General features: G+C 38.4%; 1 protein-coding gene across 16 annotated transcripts in view; it reads right to left on the bottom strand.

Annotated features, from left to right (window-relative positions):
- The window catches only part of MCF2L (MCF.2 cell line derived transforming sequence like), a 171,543-nt gene that overhangs the window by 64,124 nt on the left and 91,345 nt on the right, over positions 1 to 16,074 (bottom strand). For all 16 annotated transcript variants that reach the window (XM_032997044.2, XM_032997046.2, XM_032997057.2 and 13 more), the window contains one exon: positions 7,770 to 7,853. In XM_032997044.2, coding sequence (XP_032852935.1) covers positions 7,770 to 7,853 — 84 coding nt within the window. The remainder of the gene's footprint in view (positions 1 to 7,769; positions 7,854 to 16,074) is intronic.

Below are 16,074 nucleotides of genomic sequence, written 5' to 3'. Positions count from 1 at the left end.
CAACAAAATGCAACTATTATGCAAATACCACATTTGCAAACATAACTTTATGACACATCCAAAGGTGGCAATGTCAAGTCAAGTTAATTTTAGCTATACATGTGTATGTGAACATACATGTGTATGCTAGTTAAGACTGATTTTGATTCGATTTTTTTGTTGTTCTACCCAGGCTCTCGGGAACAAAGCATTTTCCTCTCTCATTAAAAACATTTTTCAAGCACGATAATGATTCTTTCCATTGCTCACGAGGTATTCTGCTCTCTCTAGAATATCTATTTTTAGGTACAATTATACATTATTTGCTGTATCCCCGTTGGTTACTTGCTTTGTTCTACTCATTTCTATAAATAGGACATATGAAACAAAAGAAGAACAATAGGCTTGCAGGACACTTCCTAAAAGCAGAAGCCTGGACTATGACCTTCAGGAAATTCCCAGACCACCACCGATTGTCAAGGGCAAATTGAGCCATCCTACCTTGACACTGCCTATTAATTTTCAGTTTCTAGTATAGTCATCTGTAGTTATCTTGGGTGGAGATGACTCTGTCCTGCCACATGCTGTTAGAAGATCGTTGTTCACTGATTATCTTTTTCTCCAGCATTTTCCTGCTGGGACACTCACGCACACATATACTTTCAAATGCTGCTCAACTGCTTTTCCTTATCAGGACCTCGCTGCTGAAAAGACTTTAGTGCAGAGTGACCTAAAGTGCTATACATAAAAAATTCTGGAAGATTTCAGCTTTAACACTGCTGACCTACAGAAGACATTTTTTATATTGCAACTTTATATACATGGCCATCAGTGGAAGACAAGCCACTCTAGCAAAGCAGTAGCTACTTACCAGTGAGTGTTTGTCACAGAAAGCTACAAAAAGGGCATGGGAAATATAACAAAGTAAAAATACTACATATAAATTATGTTTATATTAAATAATAGTAAAAGCAGTAGGTGGCTTCACTTTTTAAAGTGTCCTTTATTTCATAATGAGCTTCGTGCAGCAAGGAATTATTTTTTTTCCTTTATTCGGAATCACTTTTTTCTTGCTTTGTCTCTGCAAAAGCAGCATTATACAATTTATTCCTAAATTAGCTGTGTAAAATGTGAATTTCTTCCCTTCTTCCAGAAGTAAATTAAGCCACAGAGTATAGGGGCAGCAGATAAAAGGGAAAGTTTAGGAAGCTAGGTTGGGTTTTGTTGGTTTTGTTTCTGGTGAGAGGGAAAGCATTTGAGTGGCAAAATGAATATTTTCACTTCTCTCAACCTTCTTGAAACACAGGTTTAATGAAAAAATTAAAATATCTTATTAAAGCCAGTTCACATAAAAACCTTCCAGCATCTCAGAATGATGTACACCCAATTACAAAAAAAAACCCATGAAAACTTATATGAACTCTATGAGTTCCACAACTTATGAAAAAATTTGATTTGTACAAAGTAATTTTTAAAATGAGCAATTGGAATTTTAATCACCATCCAAAGAAGTAGTAATTTAACTGGAATATTTTAATAAATTCAGGTCTGTTGGCAGAGTGACAGCATCTAATTAACTCAGTCATAACCACCGATTGGAAAATCATCTCTTTCCCCTTCCCCTCTAGCTCAGAGTCCTGAAATTTCAGCCACAGCTGTGAAACAGCCTAAATTTATTTGCTGGTCCAGTCCTGCCCACAGTGGCACACATATGCCAAATCTCCTATTTCTAGGCTTAAGCAGAGATGTACTGACCTATACAATTGGAATTTAACAGTTTTACGTGTTTTTAAGACAACCAATACCTCTTTGAGAGAATTTTCTTAGTCTAATCTTAGTATTTTTTTTTTTAATCTAAATTTCTGAAAGGATATTAAACCTCCTTATTTTTGTTAGAATATATAAACACTGTTGTGACTATGGAAATGTCAGGTTGGATGGGGCTTTCGGCAACCTGATCTAGTGAAAGATGTCCTTACCCATGGCAGAGGGTTTGGACTCGATCTTTAAAGATTCCTTCCAATCCAAACCATTCTGTGATTCTAAGAAAATGTTGAAAAATATTCAGTAGTGTTTATTTTTTAAATATTAAAAAAATGCCACTTGTGCGTCAGCTTTAGCTTTTGTTTATTGCAAAGAACAGAAGAGAATGCTTCAGTCCCTTAAGCAGGTGCAATCACTCCACACACATTTAACTTGAGATGATTCTCAAGAATTACTTGAGACTTGTCTCATAACATGAGGCTGTAAGGAATATTCTTCAAGTGAGATAATTATTACTCTTCAGTCTAAAAATAGAAATACCATAGAAGAGCACTGAAGTGTATGTCAGCAATTAAAAAAAATTAAAACCACACCACCACTTTAAAGTAAGTAGATCTGCTTCTACCCTACTTCCGTGAGCCTTCATTAAAGGAAAAGTTTGTTATTAATTAATTTATAATAGACTTTGGCAACCTATTCAGCAGAAACTTCTTTAACAGGTTTAGTATCAGAGAAAACACAAATTACCTCTCTAAAATGGAAAATTTTTCAATGCATAAAACTACAATTCTAGTAAACCTCCAGTTAGGTAGAGCTCTTCTAAATAGATCTATGCACCGGGGTCTAAGGCCAGTTTTTGCAACAGTGACAGCCCTGCATTTCAGAGAATCATGCATTTTAAAAACATGTTGAATTGCATTATCTCTACAGGTTAGGTAGCAAAATTACTTAACTGTCTTAAGAAACAGCACTTCATGTTCCTAACTTTTGTATACAATTATTTAAACAATAGCATCAACCATTTAAAATTATGTGGACCCAGAGCATCGTGATCTCATGTATGAAAGGAGAGGGAAAACGATCCTTGGAAAACTAGCTATGCTACTGTGAGATGGGACTGGTGAAGTTTACCTTAAGTCTAGGTAATTTAGCATTTATTCTTTATATTGTGTTACATTTAACTTTTCCCATCACAGTTGCAATCTCTTTTGGGTTTATTTTCTTTATTAAGCAGGTAGGATGATAAAAGTGCCAAGCCAAGGAAAATGCCACACTGTTTTACGCAAATTCTAATCAAGAGGCATATTAGTGACTTGGTATCTAAAAACATATCTCAAACAAATCTCAACAAATTAGTATTCATTTAAATTTAAAATGGCATTGACAGGGAAAATTACAAAAAACTATGAATTGTACAGCTGCTAAAAAACACACACACATGTACATGTGCATACATACATAGAAAAGAGGGTAATTCCCCACAACCCTGTGAAAGATATGCTAGGTTGTTTTTTTTTTTTTTTTGTATGGCCATCAAAATTTGAGAGCAGCAACTGCTCAGACTTACAGGGAAGAAGAACAGGAAATTATTCTGTAATGTTTCCGTAATTATTCTGCTTCTGTTTACTTAAGAAAAGGTATTCTCAGAAGCATTCTGCCCAATCCCACAAAAAGGAAGCAAGGTAGCTAGATATAATTAGACGGTGACGAAGCAAAGAGGTAGGTCTTCTAGACTGAATCTACAATGCAAATGAAATGATATTTGGACTATATTTACATATTATCTCTGTGTTAAATCAATATGCACACACAAGATTCAGGAGCATCATCATTGTTAAACGGCTCAGATCTACAACTTTGGTTCAAAAGACCTAGCCTAAGTAATTGTAATCTTGTTTGCAGTCATGTCAAAAGTGAGGTCCTTCTGTGAATGAGAGAAAGGCTTACTACAGTTCTTGTTTTACTGTTGTGGTGGTCCAGCTATTATGTTTGTATGTTCTTGATAAAGAATTTCTCCTTTCTAGTTGCATAATATACTTAACTAGAGTACAGGAAATTACATGTAGACTTCAACGAGGTGCTGAATAAAAGCTTCATTGACTATCCTTTACAAGAAAAACAGAATCAAGAAGAATTTATTAACATATTCTTTCCTTTAAATGAGAGAAGTTTTACTTGTGTCACTTCACAATCTGCATTTTGCCCAGGCTGATCAGCAGCAAGTATACTGGCTTAGAAATCAGATTGCAATAACTGAATTGTTACCTGAATGTATTTGAACTGGAGAGCTCATAGCTAAGCCAAGGAAACAGTGGATTTAGCACATTGACTATAAAACAGCAGTTAAGCTTACACCTGTGCAAGACAAACTGCTAAATAATACCTCTTTTACTGTCAATACACAATGCAAACGTTGACCATGTTCTATTGGCAACAAAAATCAAGCTGATATTTTAAACTAACTGATGCAATGTACGTGGTACAGGATCCACTCCAAAGTTCTCAAACACAATTTTACAGACTCGGCACCTGTGGATACTTCAAAGGGAACAGTTTAACCAGTGAGGTATTTTCAGGGCATTTCCACATAGAGCAAGAGCACAGCCAAGTAAATAAAGTGACAGAGAGCTAGAAGCTTATTATTTAGAATGATAATTTAAAGGGCCAAAGATATAAGCATTTTGAAAGCTAGTACCAATGCTAACTTCTTCACCTGCAGGAAAAACAACTATGAATCGATAGGCAAGAAAACAAGTACCATGAACTCGTATTTGTATTTCCTCAATGGAAATAACTTTGTTTGAAGTTGTTCAATTGCTTCAAGTACTTATGGTGACCAAGAGTCTCATTTCCACATCACATAGCTTGTACAATTTAAGATGCATGTAGCTATACACATCTGTCTGTACACTCTTCTTAATCTACATTTATTTTAACATAGCTGCATACAGTAACGGCAGATAGTTGCAAAGTTTGGTATGAAAGTCACATGGCAACTTTCCAATCAAGGAAAGAGAAAAGAAAATACTTGTAAAAGAAAATATAAGATGCAGACGAAAGACTGTAAGGAACACATTTTCAAGACTTTTAAATGGACTTTCCAGTGTCTTCTGTGAGGATCAAAAAAAAGGCAGAAGGCTCTTTGCAAGGCAGAAGAAAAAGTGGGTGTACAAATGCTAACTAAATGAAGAAAAAAAGACATGTGAAACAGTTAACTGTAGAGAGGACCTTTAATACAGCCTAACAACAACAAGAGTAACAATTCTTGCAAAGATAAGGACCTTGTTCCAAAGGAAAAAGTAAACAGCTGGGCCTGAGGTAAAATATTAACTTCAGCATTTATAAACTTGTTATGTGAATGAGTGATTAAAAGCCTCATCCACAGCTTGCCCCTGCATTAGATTTAAACTGAGCACATGACTGCATACTCACTGCTGAGCAAGAGCTAGAACCTTCAGCATCTGTAGGAGTAGCTAGCATCTTGATCTCATTGCACTTTGCTATAGTTACTGAAAAACTTAAGCATTAATGTAAGGTTTTGCTTTATTTTGTTTCATTTCAAGCCTAATTTGGATGTCCACATAGCATTTTCATTATAATCTAGCAGAATGAGGGACACAAATTACTTTGTACCTGTGGAGGAAAAGAGACCAAGAGAAAGATTGTGACCCCAATTTAGACCAAAACACAGAACGTTGCTCGGGAAGGACTACAGCCTTTTGCCATGGAGGCAGACCAGGTTTCATTCACTATTCAACCAAGCATCCCACGAGGCCTAGATATATCCTATTAGAGAAACTAAAGAGATTCTGAAGTATATGTCGCATTGCTGTTAAAAAGTCAAGAACTAAAAACTGAAATGCCTCTAAAACATTATGTAATTCACCGTATCTGCAAAGATGCTATCTACCAAAAGTATTCGTAATCTATGGACTTTAATTTTAATGAGTTTTATGCCATATCCTAAGAATCTATTTCCAAGGCAACTTAGTAATAAGCAAAAAAGTCCCCTTCACACACACTGTGAATGTCTTAAGTGGCATTACAGCAAAGACACTCGTAAACATAACTGCAAGAACAAGTTGTAAACAAATTGAATATCAAAATATTAGCTCTGTTCCTTTCCTCACAGAACCCGCAAAACCACTGTTTGGTACAGTACAGAAAATCAACTGTCAGTGTATTAGGATAAAAAAAATGAAGTCCAAAGTGAAATGAAAATGCCTAGCAGTAAGAATTGCCCAAGAAAAATTAAATACATCAGAGAGTATAGTCATAGTCCACAGTAATGCAGCTGTCCTATTATTTCAGGCAAACAAAACAGACTTCTAGTAGACATGAGGGTGAATAAATAGAAGAAAATAGAATGAGGAACGGCTGCTCTTGCTAAGCTCCACTGCACGGTAATTGTAATGAGTGCTGAAGACGCTTGTGGCTGTGCAAACTCAACAATCTGAAGACATGAACAAGCTCCAGTTGGATCCAATGAGATTTTATCCATCTACTGTGGTCACCAGTTTTATCCCTCACTTCAGAGAGGGAAAATGTAAACCCTACTTAGAGATTCCTAGATAGGCTGATTCTTGCATAACACTATTATGAGCCATTTTCTGCCCCTGGATAAGAAGGATGATCTTGGAAAGTCAAAAAAAATAAACTGCCAGAAAAGAACTGTAGCTTATACACCATCATCTCAAATTGAGCATGAACAGCCAACTTCATAAACAGAATAATCTCATTTCCAAGTGCTAACACCACCCCACAGGAAACACAGTCGCTACCACAGACCCACACTTACGTTTAGCTTGTGTGGCAGGAATAAATCATAATTAATGGTTAATTAGGAGTACAACAAGATTCAATGAACTCTTGCCAAGCAAAGCATTACATTGCTTCATTCCCCTGTGTCTCTTGATCTGATGCAGGAAGAGATTCAAGGGAAGAGAGAACAGTCACACAACCCAGCTTCAGCCTAGAGAGGTAAATCCCCTTTCTGCTGAAGAAGGCAGGGCAGTTCTGCAAAGCCACTGATGCTCTCCCTATCTATGTATCGTAGGGAGGAAAACAAACTCAGAAGCTTATGGGACACTTGCCACACAGCCTGATCAGGGAGAAAAGGCACTATCTCCTTCTGCCAGTTATCAGCCAGCTGTGGTCCCAGCATCGAGATGGACCAAGCTCAGCCACCAACGCCTGCACGGCAGACACACAGGCCCCCCCCACCCCCCTCGCATGGGTTGTGCAGGGACAGACACTCTGTGCTGTGTGAACGTGGCTGCGCTGCTTTTAGAGACAGCTTTACAGCTAAAAGCAGGTTCCTTTGCAGAAGGCGGGTGGTGATACCAAGCCAAAAATCCCGGCCAGAATTTGATGCTCCATGTGCCTGACCCCAGCACTGAGGCTGTGGGGGAACAAGGTTCTGGGGTGCTTGCTCCGACGCTACTTTGGTCAAGTCCAAGGTGTCAGCTTGGGCTTCAGTACTGAACCTGACAGCGTAGCCAGCAGCAGTGCAGCCTGTGCGCCGAGGACTGCAAGACCACAGCAGCCACCAGCACATCCACACTGCACTCTCCAGCTCCCAGCAAGGGCCCAGTAAGCTCAGAGAGCTCCAGGTCAGGGTTTGAGCCCTGCCTCAGCTCCAAGCACTGGGGAGCTCAGGGTGAGCAACCTCAGCTCCCTTAGCACTGACTATAGGAGAGCACATGTTCCTGGACCGGGCTTATCAGCACTTCCTTATTTATGTTACCCCATTTATTCTTTTATCCTGCTCATAATTCCACTCCATTATCCTGGAAACTGGAAAATTAATTATAATATAAAATTACTATCATGCTTCTTGAAAAAAAAAAACCACTATAACCTTCTTTTCATAAATCCTTAAGTAACAAGTCTTGGTAGTCTGTATTTTGAGCTGCTCACAAAATATTCATTTCTCCTATATTATGAGACCTCAAAAACTATGAAAGCACAACAGGCCCAACCATACACCTGAGCAATGTCTGTAGAAGAGAACACCATAGTCTTACCTGATAGGTAAGCAAATTGTTTCTTTAACTGGTCCTGAATATCTGCAGCATAGATGGGAATGATATCCTGATGCATGATTTCATCTGTGGAGGAAAAAAAAAATATTTGCATTGTAAAGTCATTTTATGTAAAATTTTACAGCAGACATCAAAGAAAAAAGTCATCCCTAGAACACAAACACTCAGAAAACTATCCAAGTTTTAAAAAATACGTGAAAATGTTTGGAGTCTTTCAAGTGTCTGCCAAGGGCAAACTTTACTCTTTTAGCAATTTGCTGTTCAAAGAAAAGTAATGTGGATTTGCTGATATTTGGAAGCAGTACAGGATGTCACCGAACCAAACTGTAGAGTCAATATTCCTCAGGAATGATGTTATACAGTGGTGGTGGGGTTATGTATTATATTCAATTTTTAAAACCTTCTTAACTCACACGAAAATGAGAAAGTTATGATCCCTCTAGCCTGTTGTCTAGTGTTCAAATACCCCAAGGCAACAGCATTCAGCAAGGTAGGTAGAGCAGGCTTGGAAGGACATCCTCACATTGAACACACACATTCATACCTCAACTGTGAAAAGCACTGCTTAATCATTTATCTCAGCCCTTCCACTTTAGCTTAATGACAAACATACTACTTTCCCGAGTCTTAATCTTCTGCCACAGTGTTTGAGCAGAGACGTTTTCCACAGCATATTTCCAGAGATCAAGCGGAAGCCTAAGTTTTGCTGATCACAATAAAGACTGCATACCAGAGTTGCCTCATTCACTAAACTATGATGTCATTTTTTACAAGGAAACTAAAAGTTTCAGTCTTTTGCAATTTCTAAAAATTAATTATTCTACATTTTTAGCCTCATTTAAAAGCAGTGAAGGGATAACCTAGCATTTTCATTATTTGGTTTTGAACATTTCTTCTGATCTGGCATTGTATAAAGAAGTTTTGTTTTTAATATATATTGGAATGGCATTAAGATAGACTCAAATCTGACACTCAGTACTGTGAACATGCACAGGAAAAGTAGAGTAAAAACCTAAAAGTGATGTAAGGATAAGTGTTATCTGCCTTGAAGTACAAGCTGATCAAACAGAAGCAGAGCTCGGGCCCTCAAGGAAGGGATTTGCTGTTACTGAGATCTTTCAAATGCTATATCTTGAGGAGTGAGCCACTTGCTTTTATAAGTGATTTTCATGTGTGTAAAATTCTGAGAACTGCAATTATCTGAGAACTGCAAAAACCCCCCCACTTTCAGTTACTTCTTCCAGATAAGCAACAACTTATGCTGGGAAACAGAACTTCTCTGTTCTCTTTCGGTCAGGCTGGCAGAGGAAGACCCCCTGACCACTTTCAAGGTCACACACTGATGAGAACTATTTTTCTGCATCCGGTGAACGGCTTGATCAGAAGACCTCTGCATACCATGCTGTCAAATCCATAAGTGGATACGTTTAACTGTTAAGTCATATTTCACCCAGACCTTCAGTTATGTCATCATCTTAATGTTTTTAAGAGAAAACTGAACACAGATTTTTCAAAAGTCCAATCTCAGATGGCCAAGTCATTTCTACAAGAGGGGATCCCCAACAAGGGAAAAAGGATTTTAGATTTTATTTTTGCTGTCAGTGCTTTTTAATATAAGGAGCCCTCCTGCCAGCAGTATTTAAGAAACTAAACACCCCTGTTCCTACAAACCAATAACTGCAGGTGGACCCTTTTACCTGAATATAACCTATTACAGTATCAATGCCTAATTTTTAGGTGAGAGATGGGAAAAGAATGTAACCACTTTATAACGTGCCATCCTGCCTACTGCCACAGACAGAAATAATTTTCATGATTCCAACATAAGCGTGTAATAAAATAGGTGTGTTTTGCATACGTAAGTAAATACTTGACACACACCATTCAAGCAAGCAAGATGTGAGTAAGTCAAGGAAACTCTTTACTTTTATGTTTCCCAGATACATAATGATCGTCATTACCTCATGTATCCGTGTGATCAATCGCATTGTGGTTTTGACTTCTGCTAGGTAAAGACGCAAATCTAGATTTGATTGCCCCAATGTTTTCTCTGATAGGAACAGCAGCTTTTGCAACCAGGACAGGGCAGCCCACAACCTTATGGTCAAATCCTGTTTCACTGAAAAGACAGTACTTTCCTCCTCCTGGTTCTAAACTCGGTTTTAACTCAAATTTAAGAGCCAGTGTGTTTGCAACTGGAGGAGCAGCACATTGTGCCTGTTCACAGATGGCAAAGCTCCAGAGGCCCTTCCTGCTGCACTCTCCTCCACCAAGGCACGGCCCACTTCTCATCTCGCTCTTATTGTGCTGGTTGCTTGACACTCTTCAGGAAGCAGAATATGTGTCAAGACCAGAGCTGATTTTCAGTAATTTGAAACAACTGAGATAAAAAAGTAGAAATGCAAAACGAAGCGAGAAAATGCAACGCTGGGAAGTGCTGAACAGTTGACATTCAGCCACTTGACAGGATAAACCAGAACCCAGTACCAGTGCTCGCAGATTTAGCCAGAAATCCCTCCCCAATACCCTGTCTCCTTTTAGAGGAGGTGCAATTGTAAAAACTCACCACTCTGCATCATTTCTTTATATTTAGTATTCCTCTAGAAAAGAGAGTTTATCAGTTTGTTTTCACTTTGTTTGTCCATTGTTACTTCAATATGCTATTTACTTCACAGGATAAGGTCACAAAAGGCACACATGCAGAACAGACTGCAAGGGCACACACTCCTTACACTCATGGACTTTGGGGAAAAGAATTTCTTGGAAATATTCTTTAAATAGAGAACCTGCCACCTGCTACAGCCTTTAGGGACGATTTCCATTTTAGTAAAGCTAATTAAGTGCACATTTAAATACAGAATTACTGAAAATCACTGTTTTCTAAGGAATTTTTATGGGCTTGAACTCTGCTTCCACTGACATGGATTAACATTTACACAGCCCATGATTTTTCCTGATTTACCTTGACTGCATTGCATAGTATTTTCAAAACAGAGACCTAAGAGTTTGTCTGCTTTTCTGTATCTAAAATGCATGGCTGAAAAGAGATGCTCACACCAAAACATGCTAGAATATCCAGTCTTTCCTGAAGAGCTCATTTAAAGACTTTCCAGAGTAGTCTGCTTAAAATAAAGCCCCAGGGATTTATAATACATCTGATATTGTGAGTGCTAATAAACAATAAAATAAGGTTCTGTAAAGTTATTACTGCTTTTTTTATTATCATTATTTTAAAAAACTGAACACACATAATAGCTGGGAATGCAAAAAGATTTTTTTTTAAGCCAACAAGTAGAGGTTATTTAAAAAACACATTATCTAGCATTTAAATTATGAATGGAAGAGAGGACATAATTTAAACGAGTGTGTCATCTTATTACTGTTAAGGAATCAGTTAAATATGTGGTTCTTTTTTAAAAAAGCCTTTCTCTTTAAAAACGTGAACCACAATCTTACAGATATATCATCTTCTACTTCAAATTTAAATCTTGCTTTGATAGTCCTGTCTCTATGATGGAGGAAGATAGCTTAGAGGGGCCTGACCCTAACCCATCAAAGGCACCTGACTGCTTTTCAAAGGAAGCAAAATGACAGGTTTAAGCACGAGGGCGAAAAGATAACTTGTGCTTGAATTACTTGGTGCCAGTAAGCCCTGAAGAAACCGGGACTTGCCAAAACAATCAATGTCACTCAAGTCAAGATTTTCACTTATTGTTAAAAGGCTCCTCTTTCTTTTCCGATCAAACTGAAACTCATGAGCATTCAGAGTTCACCTGACAAGCCGAAGCAGAACCACTTTCACAGAAAACAATGCTGGAGGGGAGTCTGAACAGACCGTACCCACGTTATGTGGAAGGAAGTCTCCAGACACGACTCATGAGCCTCTTGTAATGGGTTTAATCCAATTTCCACTGAGCCAGCTGGAACTATAGCACCACTTTGAGTAGTTCTGCATGAAATTCTATGGCCATTGCTTTATACCAACTTGAAAGCCAACCTGTTTGTACACATACGGACACAGCCATCCTTTTCAGCACAGTTCAGCAGCACACCATAAAGCACACTACAAATCGTTTTTCCTCCTCCTCCTCTTTCTTGATGAGTTAGCAATATTTTCCTGAAAACATGTATATGGCTGCTCTATGAAATTCATGCCTTAAATTGAAGAAATAATGTATTTTTCTCCAGGATTTTTATTTTGCTTCTCCTCTGGAACAGCCTACTTGCTCAGATTTGAATGCCTCTTGTGAAGGGGAACTGCATTTGAAAAAATCTCTTAATTAAAGCACCTTCCCATCTGGTAATTATAAGTGTAAGGTAATGACTTTCAGAGCACTCCCTTCATCTCTCAGCCAAGGCAAACCTTTAATTTCCTCATTCTTCCCTCTTCATCTTCAACCCCCCCCCCCCGACCACCATCACTAACAGTCAGATCCTTTGTGTAGCCCCCAAAGGAGGAAGGGCCAGAGCAACAGGGCTGGTAAAGACAGCCCTCTTCCCTGCTAAGCCATGTGAAACTCACGAGCTGGTCAAGACACCAAGAGCTCTCCAGCTTTAAAATTTAATTTCTAAAGTCACAGCTGAATATTGGTGGTGCCTGTAAGCTCTGTGCTAGGTGTGCTCGGGCACATCAGTTGCAGTCTGAGCTCCTCAGGTCAATGTGCTAGTTGTGGCCACAGCGGGCTGATGACAGGAATTCATGCAAGCATTCATAAACTAAGTATTAAAACCCCACCAGTCTGAAGTACCTTCAGGAAGAGTTTATTTCTATTTTATCTGACTGCAATCAAAGCACTGCAATCAAAACAAGGGGTGAGGAAAAGCAAGTGATTAAACATCTGGAATTTTCATGCAAAAGACAGCTCTCTGCTAAAGTGTAGTTAGGAAGGAAATTATCACCTGGGTAAAACAGTACTCTCTCACAACTTGCTCATTTCTGGTAAGCTAAAATATCCCAAGCAAGCAGGAAACAGGAATTCTTCACCTCCACCAGCATCCCAAATGCTAGCACAAATAGAAATAAAACAACATAGCACTCCAAACAGCTTTGTATGGCACTGGGTGTCCAAAAAATATTTTAAATGATACAGGTATGTAAGAATTTTACTTGTGAAAGCTTAACAGCCTACAGTCAAGCTACACCTCCCATTTCCTCTCCTAGTCAGAAGAGACTTTTTCCTTTCAAAAGCCCTGGTGCAGAGATGTTCAAGAAACTTTTTCTTTTCAGTGAATCATACTTCCTATAAGTTCCTCTTCCATGGCTTTACTAACACCAGTTCATTTTCTATGACTGCTTAGCCTACTGCCACAAAATGCATAGAATAGCATGTCTATGTAGTTCATTGCTACAACAGGCTAGGCTGGAATCCCATACATTTTCAATGGTAAGCAAGGATCTAGTCGAGTCAAGACCTGGAAGTGGTAATGCCAAAGAAAATCTAAAACCTTAGGAGTGATGTTCCCTCTATTATAAACCTATGCACAGTGGACAGAGGCACTTATCTTTTTGAGCAATGTTTTAATGACATCAGAAGCCCATGCCATTTAGATCTTTCAGAGTCCATGATATTTCTGCAGCAGTTTTCATAATCCATAAATTTTAGTAATATTGACATTATTCCATTGAAGTGAAACTTGGTAACTCTTCTCATTTAATCATATCTGAAGAACACTATAGCTACTTAGAAGAGACATAGATTAATCCCAAAATGCTGCAATTCCAGTATTTAACTACAAGGGATGGGAACTTGTCATGTGTGAAATAACAGAAAAAAAAAAAACAAAACAATTTTGTGTTATATAGATGCCTCCCAAACCACCTGCTTTACCGAAGTAATTCCTGCTTCCTGTAATCACAGTAAAAGAAAAAAAGCCCATCTGTTTCTTCTTTGAGGTCACAGGCTTGGAACTTTGGCACAGGTCTATCTACAAAACTACGAGAATGATGGTTTGGTTTCATGTAGGGAGATTAATCACTGATCCTTCTTTTAAAAAAAAACTTTTGAGGTGCAGAGCAAGTGCAGTGCTGCTGGGCTGGCACAAGACAACAAGAGGTGTAACAGTCCCCGTTATCTTGACTCAAATTATGAAACAGCTGCTCAAAAGCATACTTTCACAGCCAAACAATATTTTTGTTTCCTTCAAGTACTTGTCTAAATTTTTTGGATTTGTCCACTTATTATGCGTGTCAAAGGATGAATTTGTCTTTGTTTTCTTCCTTCTTCCACCTCCACTTTTGTAAAAGGCAATAAAGTTCTCAGTCTTAGTTTGCCTAAACAATATCACCTCAAACCACAAAAGTCAAAGGAAATATAATCCTCTTGCTTCCCTGTATAGGGAATCTTCTTCCTCTTCTGTTGCATCTGTCATACCTCCTTGACACACATTCTCTAGTCCCACAGCTTCTCAGGGATCAGCATTAAATTTGGATATGGCTTATAGGAGTAATCAAATACTAGCTGATCTGTAACTAGAAGAAAACTGTAATAATTAGAATAGCAATCTAGGGATCAACACAAGACCTAATATTTCTTTATACTTGAAGAAAATCTAAAACAAGACAAATAGTATTATGAACTATGTGAAAAAAAAGGGGGTGGGGGGAGGGGAAGATGTTGTAATTGTTGCAATAAATCTGAAAGTGTTACCAGTTATAGCATCTAATCTGTTTTACCAAGCTTTTGCTCCATACAGCGTTCAAGCACGCCTAATTTGTGTTGGTGAGAAAGATGTCCTTCGTGCTATTTCAAGTCATGACAATTACTCTGTTCCCAAACTGAAAGGAGAACTTTGAATCATGCCACACAGCCATATTATAGCATAATATAATATAACTTGTTGTCATCTGCAAAAAGGATTTAAAGGGCAGCAACACCATCACACTGACTTACTATCTAAAAGCAAAAATTCACCTGCTATTTATAGCATGCTCTTACAATTGCAATAATAGTATTCATCACATCCTCCTTCCAGGGTGTCTTGAAGAAATCCAAAGACATTTTATTTTCCTGCTAGTAAGCCCTTTTCTGTTCTTGTAGGATAGTTTCAGACTGATAGGAATCATGGTCCCAAAATAGGGTTAACAGATATTACCAAAACTGCAGCATCACTAACTCCTTCATATAGCAAATCATGCTGAGCGTGCAGTATAAAAATATTTCTAAAGTATTAGTCACCAACAAGAAGCAGATTTTGCAAAAAGCAAAAGATTTTTTTTTTTCTTTTTTAAATGGAGAAATATTAGATACAGCAGAGAAGGTTCCCCTAGCAAGCACTCAAGGTTATTGACCCAGATGTGTCTCACTCGGTACTTTAGCAAGCCAGCCTCCACAGAGCAACAAAAATGTTAGATTTTGCCAACTGCATTTATGAAGAATTAATCCTCTGAGAAAATTATGGGAATTTTGCTTTCTGACTACTAAAGCCTTGCAAAGAAAGGGAATTCTTACAGATATGGAAAACAGAAAGATCAACTCTGAATAGAAAAACTACATGCAAATTATGGGACTCATCTTCAGCGTGACTTGAAAACTAGGGATGCAATCACACAGCTTAAACATACATGCAAAAGTGGACATCTTTTCAAGCAACCAAACCAAAGATTCTTCTCCACTGAAACCAAATCCTCCCTCTGCAGAAAAATACATATCTCAAAGAATGCTCCAAAGCTTTGACTGAAAAGTCAACACAGACAGGACCAGCTGCAAGAGCACTTGGCAATTTTACTACACAGAATGCTATTTTTGTGTGATATTTTGGAAGCAAGATAAGATTTTTAAAAATGTGTGATTTTACTCTTGATCTGAAAATTAAAATCACTTTTACAAAATAGTAAACTGGTAAAATCTAACTGCTTATTGTAGACATCTATACTGGAGAGAAATTATACTTCCTTTACTCAAGGAGGCTTACCAATATGTACGGCTACAGTACAAGCCTGCACAGCACGCTGCTTGAAACACTGGAAACAGGACTTGATGTTAATCACAGCATTAGGTTGCAGTGCTAACAACTGTGAGGTTGTCACAGAATGGTTTGGGTTGGAAGGGACCTTCAAAGACCATCCAGTCCCACCCCCCCTGCCCCGGGCAGGGCCCCCTTCCCCCAGCCCAGGGGGCTCCCAGCCCCGTCCAACCTGGCCTTGAACCCTTCCAGGGAGGGGGTACCCACAGCTGCTCTGGGCACTCTGGGCCAGTGTCTCACTGCCCTCATCGTAAAAAAAAAATTTCTTCCATATGTCCAATCTAAATCTTTCACTTTAAAACCAGTGCTACTTGTCCCGTCACTG

Source organism: Tyto alba, unplaced genomic scaffold (assembly GCF_018691265.1).
Source record: "Tyto alba isolate M040663 unplaced genomic scaffold, T.alba_DEE_v4.0 Super-Scaffold_45, whole genome shotgun sequence".
Lineage (NCBI taxonomy): Eukaryota > Metazoa > Chordata > Aves > Strigiformes > Tytonidae > Tyto > Tyto alba.
Note: the sequence above shows the minus strand (reverse complement) of the source record. Positions and strands in the feature narration are given on the sequence as shown.